Here is an 18,278-nt window from a genome sequence, read left to right on the forward strand (position 1 = left end):
GCTGGGTTCGAGCGTATCTTCAGCCACCGTTGGCGTTGGCTGCGCCGGGCCATTGCGGAAGCCCTCGGGGTTTCGGGTCGACGGGCCAGTCCCGTCGAGTTCACGGCCCAGCCTATTAGGAGCGACACGAGCGTGGCCTCGGGGGCCGCGGGGGGCCAGTTGAGGCCGTCTGTCGCGCGGCCTCTGGATTCCCCGGCTTCTTCCTCCGGCGCTATGGTCTGGAAGCTTTGCAGATGCGAGTGTGTCCTTGGTGGCAGGACCCTCTGGGGGTGGCGGTTGAGGCTCTCCTTGGGCCCTGGTGGTTCTCGTTCTCCCTCCCTGGGACGGTAGCTTGGGTATGTCCCACGTGTGACCATTCCCTCCCCCTCTTCTGGAAAAAGGACGTTGGTCTTACCTGAATGTCTAATTTCAGAAGGGGGAGGGAATGGTCACAAACCGCCCTGAGAACTTTCCGTCGGGGCCAAGGGGAGGGCCCGGGTGGTTCCTGGGGGTTTTGTTGTGTGTTGTTTTTTTTTGTCTTTTCAGTTCTACCGTTCGCCTTCGAGGAAACTGGGATAGGACTGGAAGGCACCAATATTTAAGCGTTTTCTCTCAGTCTTTGGACCAATCAGGCTTTGACAACAACCCACGTGTGACCATTCCCTCCCCCTTCTGAAATTAGACGTTCAGGTAAGACCAATGTCCTTTCTCTTATTTGGACAAATGAATTTGCTTTGATTGACTGAAATGCAAACGGAGTTTGGGGTTCAATTTCAACATCTTTTTACCGTTCTGCCTTTAGTGTTCTGCATGCAGTTAACTCCACGCTTAGGAATCTCATTCAGATCAAGTTGATTATCAGGCATTCTTAATAGCAAAACTTACAGTTCAGTGTTAAGATGCTTCTGGCTTTCCATAATCTGTCCCATCACGTGGTGTAAAAGGATGATGATTTTACTCCCATTCTGGAGAAGAGAGAGGGGAGCAAACACATTGCTGCTTCCCAGGTCCACTTGCTATTCAAAAATGACCAGCTATTCTCTCTGCAAGTAGGCAGAATGTCCCAGTGGCCAATCAGAAACACAGATACGGTCACATGTCATGGAACTACATTTCCCATAAGGCAGTCTCTGCCTACATTTCCCAGGAGGCAGTTCCTTAAAGGAGACCGCTCTTAATTCCTACACTATCTATATATCCTGCTGGGGCAGCAGAGAGCATCCACAATCTCTGAAGGCAACTGTTAGGAAGTTTCTCCTCAGTTCTAGGTTGCTTCTCCCCTTGGTTAATTTCCACCCATTGCTTCTTGTTCTACACTCAGGTGCCCTGGAGAATAGCTTGACTCTTTCTTCTTTGTGGCAGCCCCTGAGATAGGGGAACACTGCTCTAGTCTGTCTCCCCTAGTCTTTCATTTCACTAGGCTGGATTGGGTCTACTTCCTAAACCTACTTGGTGATTTGTGACCAGTCCCCTTCTTAGCCCAAAGGTGAGTGGTGAAGTTAGTGTAATAGTGGGGAGATTCTGACTCTGGCCCTCCTTCAGATACAGAAGCTCACGTGCACTCCACAAATACAGGGACTTTAGATCCTGGTGGCCAAGGAAGCAATCTTGGACCAGTCTCCGGACGTTATAGACGCTTATCAGTGGTGGGTTCCGGATCCCGTTCCAATCATTACGGTTGGAATGGACCCCGCAGCATCCACATGGACACGTGCACGTGTCAGCGCCTCCGTGATGCTCCGTGACACTCCAGCTGCTCCATGGAGTGTCGTGCAGGCACTGTACGTGCCATGCGCATGCGTGGAAGCACGGAAACATTAAAAGACAGGTAAGGAGCTCAGGTGGGTGGGTGGGCCCTCCTGAGCACCGTACCGGAATGGTATCCGGTGCTCTGGGTAGGCTCCCGTACACCCGTAACAGGGTGTACCACCTGCAACCTACCACTGACACTTGCGCACAATATTGTCAGAGTATGTTCATAGACTGGAGTAGACATGGCAAGCAGTCAGCCAATGGGGACTGTTTGGATAGACATGGTAACAGGTCATCCAATGGGGACTGTTTGGGTAGACATGGCAACAAGTCATCCAATGGGGACTGGATAGACACGGCAACAGGTCAGCTAATGGGGACTGGTTGGATAGACACGGCAACAGGTCAGCCAATGGGGACTGGTTGGATAGACATGGCAACAGGTCAGCCAATGGGGACTGTTTGGAAACGGAAACAGTATTTGCTGGAGACAGCTAGGAGTCTAGCCATGGCTTAGTACTACAGCTCTGAGTCTGTGCAAAAAGCTAAAAAAACACACCCTAGTCTGCTGAACTGAGACTGGAAACTGGTCTCTCCTCTGCCTGTGTCTGCTTGTACTCTCTACCACATTGAAAGAACCTCTTTTGGCACTGTATATTTACTTCATGCATTATATTATATATAAAGAGAAGTTAATGAATCCTGCTAAATCAGTTATCTCTGTGTGCTTTCTGGATGTGATCGCTGCAACAAACGAATATCTATGGGGGAATTTCCTTTCTTTAAAAAGTGGCTGCCATGGAACTAGTTGCCATTATGGGAAGCGAGGCTGTACTCCCTCCCCCCGCCCCATATATTTTTTGTCCGGTTTGGGGACAAATGATGATTGTGTGCCATCAAGTCATTCTCAACTCCTGGCAACCACATAAGTTGATCTTACTCCTGTACACCACAACCAACATGCCAGAGTCAACTCGCCATGCATCAACCCAATTGCAGGACCAGAGTTACACTAAGGTCAAAGAAATGGTGGAATAGAATCATTAGAGAAAGGTTGCAAAAGGAGGGACTGAATAAAATGTGAACGGCAAAAATTAAAGCGTTTAAAATTGTTTATTTTAAATAATAGCATTGAACAGTCTATGGAGATTCTCAGCCATCCAGGTCATGGTTGTTCCAGAGATATTTCAAGAGGCAACTACACATTGTTTTTTCTGTGAAGACATTTCTCTTCTCATCCAAGAAGCTTCTTTGGCTCTATGTGGAATTGTTAAATTGCCCTAAGGCAAGCTGTCCCAGGGTGAATTGGCCATGGCAAGTTGTGGCAATTCAAATCTCACCAGGCTCAAGTTTGACTCAGCCTTCCATCCTTCTGAGGTTGGTCAAATGAGGACCCAGATTGTTGGAGGAAATATGCTGATATTTGTAAACCGGTTAGTGTGCTGTAAAGCACTAAATGGCAGGGGTGAAATCCAGCAGGTTCTGACAGGTTGTGGAGAACCGGTAGCGGAAAATTTGAGTAGTTGGTGGAGAACCGGCAAATGCCACTTCTGACTGGCCCTAGAGTGGGGCGAGAATGGGGATTTTGCAGTATCCTTCCCCTGTCATGCCCACCAAGCCACACCACGCCCACAGAACCGGTAGTAAAAAAAATTGAATTTCAACATTGCTAAATAGCATTGCTATTGCCAAGTCAAAATAGTTTTTTGAATAATACCCTAAGTTCAGGGTATACACAAGCAATACACTACTCTGCAACTCAACATCAGCCAAGTCACAATTTACATCAGATGCCAGACAGGATATTGTTATTATAACCCAGCTCCTAATAGCCGTCCTGTGGGGGTGAGAACTACGCTCTCTTATCCAAGATACCAATAGCACTTAAGACTTATATACCGCTTCATAGTGTTTTAAAGCGGGGGTCTCCAACCTCCAACTATGGACTGGCACCAGCATTCTGTGGCATTCCAGAAACTGGGCTGCGTAAACAAGCGAAGCCCCATCTGCAGGCAGCACGCAAAACCAGGATAATGAAGGGAAAAGTTTAGGAAGCATTGAGTTAAGCAACCTTGCAGGAAGAAGTTAACATCATCCACAGAGATCCCACTTTAATGAATTTGCTAATGAACGACAGCTAGAGTTTCCCTCCTTCAATTTTTGGTAATCAATCACATGCACCCCTTTACCATCATTGATTTTGTCAGCATTAAATCTGAAATAAGATTAAAACATCAATGGAAATCTTTCTTCCTGGAACGTGCAATCTTGAATAGAAACTTGACAGAGTGACTGATTTTTTTTAATTTAAAAAAAAAACAAACAGAGCTAGGTTGACAGAATAGAAGACATTGCTCTTCATGTCATCCCCATTGTAATCCTGCAAAGTTTAAGAATCCCTTTTAAATACAGATTAGATTTTAACTGTGATGTTCTTTAGTAAAGGTTCCCCTCGCAACATATGTGCTAGTCGTTCCCGACTCTAGAGGGCGGTGCTCATCTCTCTTTCAAAGCCGAAGAGCCAGCGCTATCCAAAGACGTCTCCGTGGTCATGTGGCCGGCATGACTAAACGCCGAAGATGCACGGAATGCTGTTACCTCCCCACCAAAGGTGGTTCTTATTTTTCTACTTGCACTTTTACGTGCTTTCAAACTGCTAGGTTGGCAGAAGCTGGGACAAGTAACGGGAGCTCACTCTGTTATGCGGCACTAGGGATTTGAACCGGCGACCTTTCTGATCGACAATCCTAGCATCTTAGCCATTGAGCCACCACGTCCCTGCAATGCCTTTTATTTCTGCCAAACCTCATCCCAATGAAAGCAATTTCTTTTAAGGGGTGGGAGACCCAGAAATCAAGTCATCATTTCAGAAGGTCACCCTACCACAATATAGCAATAGCAATAGCAGTAGACTTATATACCGCTTCATAGGGCTTTCAGCCCTCTCTAAGCGGTTTACAGAGAGTCAGCATATTGCCCCCAACAATCTGGGTCCTCATTTTACCCACCTCGGAAGGATGGAAGGCTGAGTCAACCCTGAGCCGGTGAGATTTGAACCGCTGAACTGCTGATCTAGCAGTAGCCTGCAGTGCTGCATTTAACCACTGCGCCACCTCGGCTCTTACAAACTTTTGAGAACTCCTGGGGGGGAAAGCATGTAAGGTAGAGGTCCCCAAACTCTGGGCTGTGAACCAGTACCGAGCCATAGCCCATTAGAAACTGGGCTGCACAAGCGAAGTAAGCTTCATCTGCGCATACGCAGCAGCTTGGTAGCTCGGGAAACTACACCCTGCCCCTCCAGTACCAGTTCCAGGTGCCCCCAAAATTGGGGACAGCGAAAGTAAGACACAATGTGAACATGAATCACATTCGTAGTTCATTATGCTGTAAAAGCCAGTTTGTAATGGATGTGCATCTCAAAGTCATAATTTCTTTCTAAAAAAATCTTTCACTGATCTAAACAAGAAATTAACTCAGTCCCTTTCCTGTGAAATATATATGTATATATTTTAAATGTCTTTATTCTGGAAATAAATTAGGATCTGATCTTGCCTTTAGAAGATGTACGTAAATCCTGTGAAGGGCTAGGAAAGGACATTACGGATTAGGAGTGCTGAAGGATGCTGCATCCCAATTTTTGGCCCAAAGGAAGGCAAGGGAGAGTGTGGGGATTTCTCAACAACGACAGGTCATCTGTTGGCCAAACTAGAGAGATGCCCTCAGTCACGTTGAACTCCGAAGTGAAGTTCAAAATATTCCTCAGAGTCTTTCAGGCTGGCCTTCTCCAAAGTTCCCCAACAAGGCCCCCACATCAGCCAGGGCGCTCTGGATGTTTCCGGCTAAGTAAGTGGCATTGGTTTCCTCACAGCAGTTGAAGGCGGTGACGGCAAAATTAACATGGGTAGGCAAAGGGTTGTAGCAAACAGCGTAGCCATCAGGCACGAGGGGCCCGTAACACATCATGCAGTCCGTGCGGGAAGCAACCTGAAAGACAAAGGAAAGTGGGATCAAAAAACCCCATCTGAATAAAGGTGGTCCTCTACCTTACGACCATAATTGAGCCCAACAATTTATGTTGTTAAGTGAAACATTAATATTGAGTTTTTGTCAAGGTTATAATTTAATAGCTGACCAGCTGATGCAATGATGGGAAAGAGTCAGCAGGGTCTTTGGCTGTTATCCCCTTAACAGCCTGTTTGTCCATCTGTCGAGTTTCTTCCATGCTGTAATTGCTGTTTGTTTAGGTACTGCTTGTAGTACATGTATGTATAGTATTTCTATATTCCTAATGTAGATAAAAACCACTATTTGATACAAACCACTGTTGTTCCTGGGTTGATACACGTGATAGACCTGTGCGCACTCTGACAGTTTTGCCCCATTTTATGATTTTTCTTGCCACAGTTGTTAAGTGAATCACTGAAGTTAAGTTAGAAACACAGTTGTTAAATGAATCTGGCTTCCCCATTGACTCTGCTGGTCAGAAGGTCCCAAAAGGTGAAAACATAATTGCAACTCATAAATATGAGTCAGCTGCCAAGCATCAGAATTTTGATCACGTGACCTTAGGGATGCTGCGATGGTCATAAGTGTGAAAAATGGTCATAAGTCACTTTCCCCCCCCCAATCCCGTTGCAAACAAAGAATCTCTTCCGGAGCTGTTTTTCTCAGCAGCCTTGTCTCACAATTGCTTCCTGAAACTGACCGGACCTTAATCAGTTTCACACTGGCATTTGTTGTGGGAAAATGAATGCTTTATTAGCATATATTACCATTGTATTCGCCAATGGTCGCTATCCAAGACAGTCAACAAAACAGGGACTACCTGTACGGAGAATATCATAACCTGAGCAATGCAGGAATATAGCAAAGAGGTACAAATTTGGAGCTGGTACCTGTCCTGTGGAGAGTTTCCAGTATGAAGCCAGAGTGTAGGAAATATCCATGAAAAGCTCCGGGACATGGAAGCCGTCCGCTATGGCCTCCATTTTCAGTCCAAGCAAATGGCAGTCAATGCCTTGTCCATCCAGAGCCTGCAAGACAGTGCGCAAAATCAGCTATCCCTGGAAACTGGTTTGAACGCAACACACATTAAACCAAGGCTCTCTCCAAACTTGGCAACATTTTAAGATGTGTGGACTTCAACTCCCAGAATTCAACTCTTCACGTCTGGCTGGGGAATGCTGGGGGTTGAAGTCCACAAATCTTTAAAAAGTGGCCAAGTTTGGAGATCCCTGGCTTAAACCATGTTTATTAACCACCTGGTGTTTTTATACAGTATGTTAAGCCAAGGGGAAATGGGCATTGCCAACTTCAAGGCTGACTTGAAGACATTAAAAATAAATATTCCTACCAAACGCTACAGGGGGATAAGTTACCTGCTCTGTCAGGGTGCTGTGGCATTCAACTGCTTCTTTCAGGAGAGATAATCTTTCAGGGGCCTAGTGAAAAAAAAAAGAGACGTGGATTTTAGATACCAGAAGAGGCCTGTAAAGCACAGGGACATTCAGAGTAGGGTTTCCTGCTTGAGCAGGGGGCTGGACTAGAAGACCTCCAAGGTCCCTTCCAACACTGGTTCAAATAAAATGGGGACTTGATGAAGTGGGTTGTTACCCCCAACCTAAAAAAAAAAAAAAGACCACCAAGGTAGAAAGCTGAATACCTGGCACTTCTTGTTATCCATGGCCTGGGCGAAGGCCAGCACAGCTGAGGTAGCAGAGCGTATGATTTCTGACCGGCCCTGATGGAAGCGACGAAGCGAGGCTGTCTCTGCGGTGGGACACAATTGCCCGTGTGCTCTAGGAGGGGCGGGGGGGGGGGAGGAAAGCTTAGTTTTAATACGCACCCTGTATGCACCTATGCCTCCTAGGTGAGAAACTATGTGGACAAAAGGAGATTCCCCGCACTCCCACGGAAAAAGTTCTGTGTAAGGACTTGACTCTCCTATCCCATCAAGAAAGCAGAACTCTTGAAGCAGGCAGCATTTCAAAAGGAACTTTTAGGAGGAGATAGCGATAGCAAGGAGAATAGGCAGGATCTAAATGTTCCCGCTCAAAAACGGTTAGCTTAAAACTTGTAGAAACCCCTCCCCTCTGTCCAGTCCGAGATGAGCCAATGCACAGATTGCCAATTTCTTTATTACCAGTCCGGGCGCACTCCCACATACGCACGATGCTTTTGCGCATACGTAGAAGCGTCTGGGTGGGTGGGCGGAGCCTCCTGCCACTGCTACTACAGGTTCGGCCAATCTGGGCTGAACCGGCAGCAACCCATTTCTTGAAGAGGTGTGAAGTTGTTGTGAGAACTTGGAGCTAAGAAGGTGACGCTTACTCACCCACCCACCCCGGATCTGAGAGAGAACAGAGGGCCTCAGCTCAGAGCCGAGGTGGCGCAGTGGTTAAATGCAGCACTGCAGGCTACTGCTAGATCAGCAGGTCAGCGGTTCAAATCTCACCGGCTCAGGGTTGACTCAGCCTTCCATCCTTCCGAGGTGGGTAAAATGAGGACCCAGATTGTTGGGGGCAATATGCTGACTCTCTGTAAACCGCTTAGAGAGGGCTGAAAGCCCTATGAAGCGGTATATAAGTCTACTGCTATTGCTATTGCTATCCCTCCCCCCTCCCATTTCCCATGAAGGTACATCAAAGTAAAGGAAAGACCAGAAATAATGTAATAAAATATCACCAGGTCTCCTCCCACCAGAATGGCAGCATCCCGAAAAGGATCTATAGGGACCTGACAGGTTGACTGTGGTTCCCAACATTTTCTATGACAACCCCCCCCCCCAATGTTCTGACCCCCCCCCTCCGTACTGTGAGTCACACCGACACAAGATTACTGCTAGCCAATTTATTCACAGTAAATAACACACCAACAAGACTTTGGCAGCAACCCAGACTTCCACAGATAAGAAATACACACAAGAGCTTCTCCAGCTTTAGTATAACGGTTGTGTCCTGCAAAAGGTCTCCTCCCAAAGTCTCTTCTTATATATTCTCTTGGGAGGAGCCTAATCACAACCACCTGGCCTCAATTATCTTCTATATCTCCGTAGCTGCTGCCGGCGCTTATCTGCCCGTCTTTGCCTGGCATCTGGGACCAACTCCCTTAGCTCCTCCCCACTGCTCCAGGGTCTGACGTCTTCACCACTGCTCCAGGGTCTGACGTCAGGGACAAACTCCCTTTGGCTTTCACCGCTGCTCCATGCCTCAAGTGCCTCTTGCTGGCCAACCAGCCTCTCTGGCCCTGCTCGGAGTCTGAGCCCTGTCCAGGGTCCTCCACATCTTCCAGAGCCAACTTATAGGGTCCCTCACTATCGGAGTCTGTTGGCAGCTCCAACGGCTCCTCCTGGGCCACAACACCCCAATATCCCTAGGAAATGTCTATGGAGATTCTCAGTCATCCAGGTCATGGTTGTCCCAAAGATGCTTTTTCAAGAGGCCACTGGACTTTCTGGTTTTGCTTTGAAGATGTTTTGCTTCTGTTGTGGCCCACCGGCGGCCAGCAGAGCTGGCAGCAGATTTGGACAGTGAGGAGGTTGGGGAGGAACATGGGCCAGTCCTGGAGTCTGGGGAAGGCTCTGATGAGGGCTCTGTGTTGGAGGCAGAGAGGGGGCCAGAGCTGTCAGACATTTCCCAGCTGCCTTCGGCGTTGGGAAAGAAGAACTGGGGTCTGTTACAGATGCGTATGCGCAGAGCTGTTGTGAGAGGAGAACAACTGAGTACCAGGAGCCGACTCAGAAAGAAAAGCTCATGTGGACATTGAGTGGTCCCTTCCTGGCTGGGGAATAAATAGAAGCAAAAGGGGAGTGGTGTCATCGGAGACAACCATTCGGCTTTATTTAGGAAGATTTGCTCATGGAGATTCGGTCTCAGTCACTGCTTGAGAAAGTTTAATTTACAGCTTTGTGGCTGGAAGCTCCCGACCTGGCAATTATCCAAGTACTGATAAGGTCTGTACTTCAGTTAACCCCTTGGAAGGATTATTGCCTGGACCTTTCTATGCGTGAATGCCATGAATTCATAGTAGTTAAATAAAGAGGGTTTTTCCGGGACAAGGAGTTCTGTTTCTTGGTTCTGCTAAGGCTGGGTCAGAACAGCTTCTCATCCAAAAGCTTCCCAGAGCTGAAGAAGCTTCTTGGATGAGAAGCGAAACATCTTCAAAGAAAACTCAGAAAGTCAAGTTGCCTCTTGAAAAAAGCACCTTTCAGACTTCCCTAGGAAATATTTCATTTTATTTATTTATCTACAAACAGCCCTCGACTTACAACCACAATTCAGCCCCAAAATTTCCAATGGTAAGCAAGGGAATTGTCAAAGTGAGTTGCACCCTGTTTGATGGCCCCTTTGCTACAGTTGTTAAGCGAATCAGCGCACTTGTTAAATGAATTGATTTGAATTGATCAATCCCGCATTGATCTGACTTATCGGAAACTAGCCGGGATGGTTACAAATGGGAATCACATGCTCCCGAGACACTGCAACCGTCATAAATGAGAGTCAATCACCAAGTATCCAAATTTTGATCATTTGACCATAGAGATCAGTGGTGGCTTGCTCTTATCTTCGCTACAAATACGCTGCTCGTGGTCCATTCGTGCACACACCAGACATGTGCTATGAGTGCACCAGACATGTGCTGCACACATATGCGCACTCCACCGCCCCTGTGACACCCAGCTGCTCGTCGAAGGTTGTTGCGAAGGCACCGCATGCTATGCGTGCATGTGCAATTGGCCCGGTTGCCTTAAAAACGGATAAGGAACGTGGGAGGGCAAGTGGGCCAAACGAGCCACCGTACCGGTACAGCGGCCGTTCCTTCTGACTACTACCGGTACGGCTGTACCGGCTGGAACATACCGCTGATGGAGATGCTGCAATGGTCGTAAGTGTGAAAAACAGCCATAAGTCACTTATTTCAGTGCTGTTGTAACTTTGAACATTTGAACTGCAGTTAGCAGAAGTAGTCTGCAGTACTACATTCTAACCACTGCACTACAGCGTTTCTTTAATTGTTGTAAGTCAAGGACTAACTATGTAAAACATTTAGATAGCTGCCCATCTTCCAGCCAATCAAAAAGTTCACACCGCCTTTAAAAGTTGTTGTTAGGAATATAATCTAATGGTTGGGTTGGTAATATATAAATCATATAGCAATGCAGTACCTGTTTCTTTAAATCATACTGTAAAATGTGATTGGTTGCTGTTTCCTCAATCGGCCATAAGAGGGAGCCAGAATGACTGTTAGCTCTCTGTTTCGTTAGATGCTGGGCTGATTTGATCTGAGTGTTTTGGAAACTGGCTGTTAGAAAGTGCCATGAGCTATTGTAAGTTTTGCAACTGCTAGCAAACTTTGAGTACTGAACTGATTATATGATACTGGACTATGTTATTTGGATTATCCCTTAACTGAAAGACATTGATGACTGACTGTCTTATCCGTGTATGACTTGAGCTGTTTGATTGACTCTGATACCTCTATTTCCACGAAAGTAAAAGCCTATTTAAACTGCAGTGTCTCTGTATGCTGGTTAGTGTGTTCTCTTAACACAACTCTCACAATGCTTCGCTGAACGTACTCGCTCTCCCAACGGGGAGCTTACCTAACAGTCGTCGTGAGGTAGGCTCAGCCCTAAGGACACACAAAACCACTCTTAGTCGCACCCACTGAAAATCCATCCCCAGGCACCTGAGATTGGGAATTCTGGCACCTGAGATTCTGGATCCTACCCTCGTCCTCCCACTTCTCCGAGCCATCCTTTGATGTCATCTGCCAGCTCACCTGTAATGCGCCAGCTGCAGCACTACCTGCATGACTGAGTCAGGCCTCAGACTTTGGCTTTTGAGGAACTCCTTTCCAAAGCCGTCATAGGTGAAGCAACGGATGTCCAGGTCGCTGATGAGGCTGAAACAGAGAGAGATTCAGAGCTCAGGCAGAAGCAGTGTCAGCTGTAGAGAAACGATTCTCTCCCGCAGGCCCTTGATGGTAGCGGATACCTATGGTATCCCCTGATGAGGCCCAGCCTTCTCCCTGCCCCATAGACATTTTACATTTGTTTGACGTTACAGTATTTTAATTAAAAGCAACTATAGAGGGAAGTCTGCAGCCACAAAATAAAACACCATCAAATGCAAAAAAACCTAACATTAACCCTTTTGGGAGATAGGGTTAACCTGGATTGCCATCTGTCAGAAATGGCATAGGGTCTCCTGCTTGGGCTAGATCAGTGGTTCCCAAACTTGGCAACTTTAAGACTTGTGGACTTCAACTTCCAGAATTCTCCAGCCAGCAGAGCTCTGCTGGCTGGAGAATTCTGGGAGTTGAAGTCCACAAGTCTTAAAGTTGCCAAGTTTGGGAACCACTGGGCTAGATCATTGGTCACCAACTGGTGGTCCCTGGGAAAATTTTGGTGCTCCACAGAAAAATCATTCCATTTTTTTATATTGCACTAAATCAGGGATCCTCAAACTATGGCAATTAATCCCGCTCGCTGACAGGATGTGGTCCTTCACCCACTTAGCTTGGCCTCCTGTTCAATAGCTTCTCTCCCTCCCTGGGAATCCAGGCGCTTCAAAGTGTGGTGTGCAAAATTTGTCATCTGGGCTCCTTGAGAGGCGGAGTTTGCAGGGGGCCGATCTAGCACCTGGGCTGGCTACAAGACAAACATTCATTCTTGGCTGTAATGGACAGCAAAACTGGAGTTGACCCCGGGCGCTTCTCTCTGCTAACAAGCGGCCAGGTTAAGTGCCTGAAGGACCCCATCCCGTCACTAATTCATATTGGTGGTCCATGGGATTTAAAATTATGAATTTAGTGGTCCCTGAGGTCCGGAAGGTTGGTGACCCCTGGACTAGATGTTCTACAGGTTGCCTTCTAACTCTGTTAATGTGCCTAGAAATGATGGGAAAGGCAGAAAAAATGAGAAGATGACCAACAACATGGATGGACTCTGTTCTTAAAGAGTGGCAATGGAGGCACTATTGGAAGACCTAAAGGACCTGATTGAGAGTAGTTCATTCTGGGAAAAAAAAAAACACCCTATCTATATGACTGATAAGATAACTTAATGGCGCATTATCAATCAAGACAACAATAAAAAAAGTTCCAGAGCAAGAAACAAGAGAGCCAGTTAGTCCTCGACTTACGGCCCCAATTGAGCCTAAAACCTACGTTGCTAAGTGAAACATTTGTTAATTTTGAATTTTGCCCGACCTTTCATTGTCACAACTGAACCACTACAGTTGTCATGTTAGTAACCCGGCTGTTAAGTGAATCTGGTTCCCCCAAAAGGGGACCCTGGGACACTGCAACCGTCATAAATGTGAGTCAGCTGCCAAGCGTCTTGAATTTTGATCACGTGACCATGGGGATGCTGCAACGGTCGTAAAGGTGAAAAAGAGTACTTTTTTTTTCCAGTGGCCCTGTGACCTTGAAAGGCCACTAAATGAACTGTTGTAAGTTGAGGACTACTGGTGTTTTCCACCCCTTCAGTGGGGCCGATAAGGGGCATTACCAAAAAACCGGCCACCCGGAGCACACGCTCTGCTTACTTACACATCCAGGTTCTGCTTTGCACGCTCAAGGTCACGCTTGACTTCTGGAGTGATGGAAAAATAAAGTTTTGGGGGTAACTGTAGAGGAATCATTGGGCTGCGTGTCATGATCGGATCTTTGCTAAGGGAAAAGAAAGGGAGGAAAGATGCATTACATTTAATTTTTTTTCCACGTTTTTATTTTTAATAATGACTTTTTATAAGTTTTTATAGAGGGGCTGCTTTTGCTGATTGTTGCACGACACTCAAGAGTTGCTTCTCTTGAGAAGGGCGTCTATATAAATGTGATTAATAAAACAAAGGTGAATAATTAAAATTCTCCCCAAAGGTGTTTTTTTTTCCAAGAAGCCAGCTTTCAAGAAGCTGAAGAAGCTTCTGGGATGAGAAGCGAAACGTCTTCAAAAGGAAAACCCAAAAAGTCTAGTTGGCCCCTTGAAAAAAGCATCTTTGGGACAATTCTGAACTAGGCTTCCTGATACAATAAAAAGCACACGATTAGGTCCAAAAACCCTCTTTTTATTTCAAAGGCTGCGAATTATATTCATTCCCAGCCGGTAATGAGTCCCAAATAGTTGGAAGGAGTTCCACAGTAGGCTGCCAAAGTCCTTCGGGATAAGGCTGATAAGCCCCCACATTTATGCTGCCAAAGACTTAATTAGCAATTAGCTTGGCAAGGCCACACGGAGCACAGAGTTCAAACGGAGTTTCAGAAGGTAAACTGACCAGCATGAACCAAGTTGCTTCCTGCAAAGACTCACGTGCCTTTGCTCTACCTTTATGTCCTATGGGAGGGGCCAATCACCTCCAAATCTTGCTCCCGAGTCATCCCTTCTGTTTTAACTGTTCTTGCCTTCTGGAAGTCCTGTGCATGCGCACACTGGGAACCGGGGGAAACCTGTTCCTCTGCCTCGCTGCTGTCCGACTCTGGAGGCTCCGGAGGCAGCATATAACTTCCAGATGGCCCTGGCCCCCTCTCTGCCTCTGATGCAGAGCCCTCGTCCGAGCTTCCGCAGACTCCAGGACTACCCCATGCTCCTCCCCAACCTCCTCGCTGTCTGACTCTGCTGCCAGCTCTGCAGGCTGCTGGGGGAACCATAACAGGAACAACCTTGATGACTGAGAATCTCCACAGACATTTACCCAATTAAAATATACTCTGTGTTATACCTCTGTAGAGATTCTCAGTCATCTGGGTCATGGTTGTCCTTTTCAGGAGGCCACTGGACTTTCTTGTTTGTTTGGTGTGTTGTTTTTTTTCTTTCGAAGACGTTTCGTTTCTCATCCAAGAAACCTCTTGGATGAGAAGCGAAACATCTTCAAAAGGAAAAAAAAAAAACCAAGAAAGTTCAGTTGCCTCCTGAAAAAGCACCTTTGGGACTACTCTTGTTATATAAAAACAACCATGCCTCTAGCCAGGTTCATATCCTTGAATTAAGCCCCAACTTGGTTTATTTCATTCTGCCATATAGTTTTTGAGGATTCACCGACAAATGCGCGATAGACATATGCGCGCCGACAAAACCGCGATGGACAAATGAGCGCCGTCAAAATCGCTAATTGATTTTCGACAAAATCGCGCCAATAAATGCGCGATGACAAAATCGCGTCATCAACAAACTATAGACAGCCCAGTGAATGTGCTGGGCCTTTAACATAGTGGGACGCATATATGTACGTTATAACCCTAACCCTAAAAATTTTTCGATTTTATTGTGCTTGTCATCGCGCTTTTGTCAGTGCGATTTTGACGTCGCAAATTTGTGGGTGCGATTTTGACATCGCGTTTTAATCGGCGCTATTTTGACATCGCGTTTTAATCGGCGCTATTTTGTCGGCGCGCATATGTCTATCGCGCAATTGTCGGGTCATGGTTTATGAGGGGAGCTTAGCATCCCTTGTCACTGGCTATTGAGTTCAGAGACTGCATCTCAAGGAGTATGGTCTTCTGAACGCTTTTTGCAGCACCGGTTCGAAACCTGCCCACGGGAGCCAAGTCAGGCTATCTATCTCCACACAGCACCATCTTCTCCCCCAAGAAGGGACATTACCAATAATCAAGGACGTAATCAATGACTGTGGCAATCAGTGGCCCCTCAGCGATGGCTTGTTCGTAAAGGACCCCACAGGTACCATCTTCTCCGATGATGAACTGAAGGCCAGGGGAAAAGTACGAGTGGAAAAAATGGAATAGAAATGGGTTTGTTAGGCACTGAACAGATGAAATTAAAAAGCTGGGCTCAGCAAGAGCAGGGGTTCCCAACAGGGGTGGTTTCTGGATGTTACTACTGCCGGTTTGCTCAGGGATACGCCACACACATGCCTGAAAGAAGTTAATGAATCCTGCTGAATCAGTTATCTGTGTGTGCTTTCTGGATTTGATTTTTGCAACAAACTCTGACAGACATACCCAATTGCACTTAACTGTTCTTCGTACATTTTAGCCCCCTAATCAGTTTTGCTGCTCTTCTCTGCATGCTTTCCAGAGTCTTTTTTGTATTGTGGTGACCAGAGTGGGGTCTTACTAAGGCTTCTTAGAACTACTAGAACTTCACGAGGTCTTGATTCTATCCCACTATTGATGCAGCCTAGGATTGCAATGGCTTTTTTGGCTGCCGCCACACACTGCCAACTTATATTTATCATATTTTTTGGAGTATAAGACACACCAAGGTTTTGAAGAGGCAAATTAAAAAAAGGGGGTTTTGCACTCTGCAACCCTCATGAAAAAGGGCCCATTTTTCCCCCCAAAAAAGGGCATGGATAGCCTTTAGAAGGCTTATAGAGTGCTCCTAGGGGGCGGGGGGCCAAAAACAAACAAAAAATTGCCCGTTTCTTACTCATTTCTGCCCTCCCCAGCCCCCGGGAGCTCTCTGAAAGCCTCCTAAAAGCTATGCACGGCCATTTTGGTGAAGGGGCAGGGTTCCAGGAGGCAAAAAATGCTGAATTCAGTGTATAAGACGCACCCAGATTTTCAGCCTCTTTTTTGAGGGAAAAAGATGCATCTTATACTCTGAAAAATATGGTAAGTGATTGTCCACTAAGACTCCTTCTCACAGTTACTGGCACTGAGGCCCGTTTCACCTAATCTATACTTGTACAGTTGTGTTTTTTCTTACCTAAGTGTAGAACCTTAGTTTGATCTACCGTATTTTTCGGAGTATAAGACACACCGTTTTTCCTCAAAAAAGAGGCTGAAAATCTGGGTGCGTCTTAAACATCGAATACAGCATTTTTTTGCCTCCCAAAGCCCCGCCCCCTTCACCAAAATGTGCATAGCCTTATGGATAAATACACCTGGAAACATCTACTTACCCACCTACTCTCTCTCTCTCTCTCCCTACCTACTGTATTTCTCTTTCTCTCTCCCTCTATCTACCTACCTACCCTCTCCCTACCTACTTACTGTATTTCTCTCTCACTGTATTTCTCTCTCTCTCTCTCTCTCTCTCTCTCTCCCTACCTATCTACTGTATTTCTCTCTTTCTCCCTCCATCTACCTACCTACTTTTTTTGAAATTTGCCTCTTCAAAACCTTGGTGCGTCTTATACTCCGGTGCATCTTATACTCCGAAAAATACGGTATATCTTTATCTTTTTAACCTTACTTTTATTTATTACTGTGCAACCGAGGATCATGTCTCTTTATGCTTCCAAACTGCAGCCTAATTCACATCCTACTTTGATTCTCACCTGCAGTGTCTTGTCGAACCAGCGATTGCCACTGTTGGAGTAGCTCCCTCCACCGTGCAGCATCTGAGCTGCTAAACGGCTTTGGGCGTGAGCATCGGACACCTTCAGGATAGGGGCATCCAGACAGACGGTGAAGAGGCTACGTTGGATCTTGAGAGCCGATTCCTGGTTCAGCTTGTCTGGAACAAGAAATACCTGATTTAATTCCCGACATGGTTGTGTTGTCGCACAGGACAGAGTTCAAACTCATTCTCTGAAGGGCAGAAGGGGGTCAGAAAAGGGGGTGACACCTTAAAAAAATCATTCCTTTTTTCCTTTAAAGGTAAAGGTTCCCCTCGCACATATGTGCTAGTTGTTCCCAACTCTAGGGAACGGTGCTCATCTCCGTTCCAAAGCCAAAGGGCCAGCGCTGTCTGAAGATGTCTCCGTGGTCATTTGTCGGCATGACTAAATGCTGAAGGCGCCAGGAACGTTGCTACCTTCCCACCAAAGATGGTTCCTATTTTTCTACTTGCATTTTTACATCCATTCGAACTTCTAGGTTGGCAGAAGCTGGGACAAGTAACAGGAGCTCACTCCACTACCTGGCGCTAGGGATTCGAACCGCTGAACTGCTGACTTTCTGATCAACAAGCTCAGCGTCTTTCTGATCGACAAGCTCAGCGTCTGAGCCACCACATGCCTTTTCTTTTCCCTTTACATATAGTTAAAATTAAAGTAAACTGAACATATATTTAATATGACTACACTGTACCTTCCCATCAAATGTTTAATCTTGATTGGTCCAATGATTTCATTAGAGATCAAATGAAATCTTCAGACCATGATTAAATATTTGAAAATAAGACCGGGTTGGTGACATGATAGCAGTGTTCCAATATCTCAGGGGCTGCCAGAAAGAAGGAGTCATCAAGCTATTCTCGAAAGCACCTGAGGGCAGAACAAGAAGCAATAGGTGGAAACTAATCAAGCAGAGAAGCAACTTAGAACTGAGGAGAAATTTCCTGACAGTTAGAACAATTAATCAGTGGAACAGCTTGCCTCCAGAAGTTGTGAATGCCCCAACACTGGAAGTCTTTAAGTAGATATTGGATAACCATTTGTCTGAAGTGGTGTAGGATTTCCTGCCTAGGCAGGGGGTTGGACTAGGAGACCTCCAAGGTCCCTTCCAATTCTGTTATTCTATTCCACTCTAAGATGTATATGAGCCACATTTGACGTGCAAACTGATTACAGCGGATATAAAGAAGTTCATTGAGGAAAAAATGCAAGTACCACAGTGGCCCTGTCATGCCCAATCAATGG

At 46.3% G+C, this 18,278-nt stretch overlaps 1 protein-coding gene across 1 annotated transcript in view; it reads right to left on the bottom strand.

The window, feature by feature from the left end:
* Positions 1-2,825: 2,825 nt before the first annotated feature.
* The window catches only part of LOC148047727 (carnitine O-acetyltransferase-like), a 60,572-nt gene continuing 45,119 nt past the window's right edge, over positions 2,826-18,278 (bottom strand). The window contains exons 7-14 of the mRNA XM_087708439.1: positions 16,974-17,152; positions 15,332-15,432; positions 13,285-13,404; positions 11,512-11,634; positions 7,394-7,529; positions 7,110-7,172; positions 6,627-6,764; positions 2,826-5,715 (exon numbers count right to left, since the gene is read on the bottom strand). Of these exons, the coding sequence (XP_087564565.1) occupies positions 5,491-5,715; positions 6,627-6,764; positions 7,110-7,172; positions 7,394-7,529; positions 11,512-11,634; positions 13,285-13,404; positions 15,332-15,432; positions 16,974-17,152 (1,085 nt within the window). The 3' untranslated portion in view covers positions 2,826-5,490. The remainder of the gene's footprint in view (positions 5,716-6,626; positions 6,765-7,109; positions 7,173-7,393; positions 7,530-11,511; positions 11,635-13,284; positions 13,405-15,331; positions 15,433-16,973; positions 17,153-18,278) is intronic.

This window comes from Thamnophis sirtalis, unplaced genomic scaffold, assembly GCF_051295495.1.
Source record: "Thamnophis sirtalis isolate CommonGarterSnake01/CBP01778 unplaced genomic scaffold, rThaSir2_p1.2 scaffold_3, whole genome shotgun sequence".
Taxonomy (NCBI): Eukaryota; Metazoa; Chordata; class Lepidosauria; order Squamata; family Natricidae; genus Thamnophis; species Thamnophis sirtalis.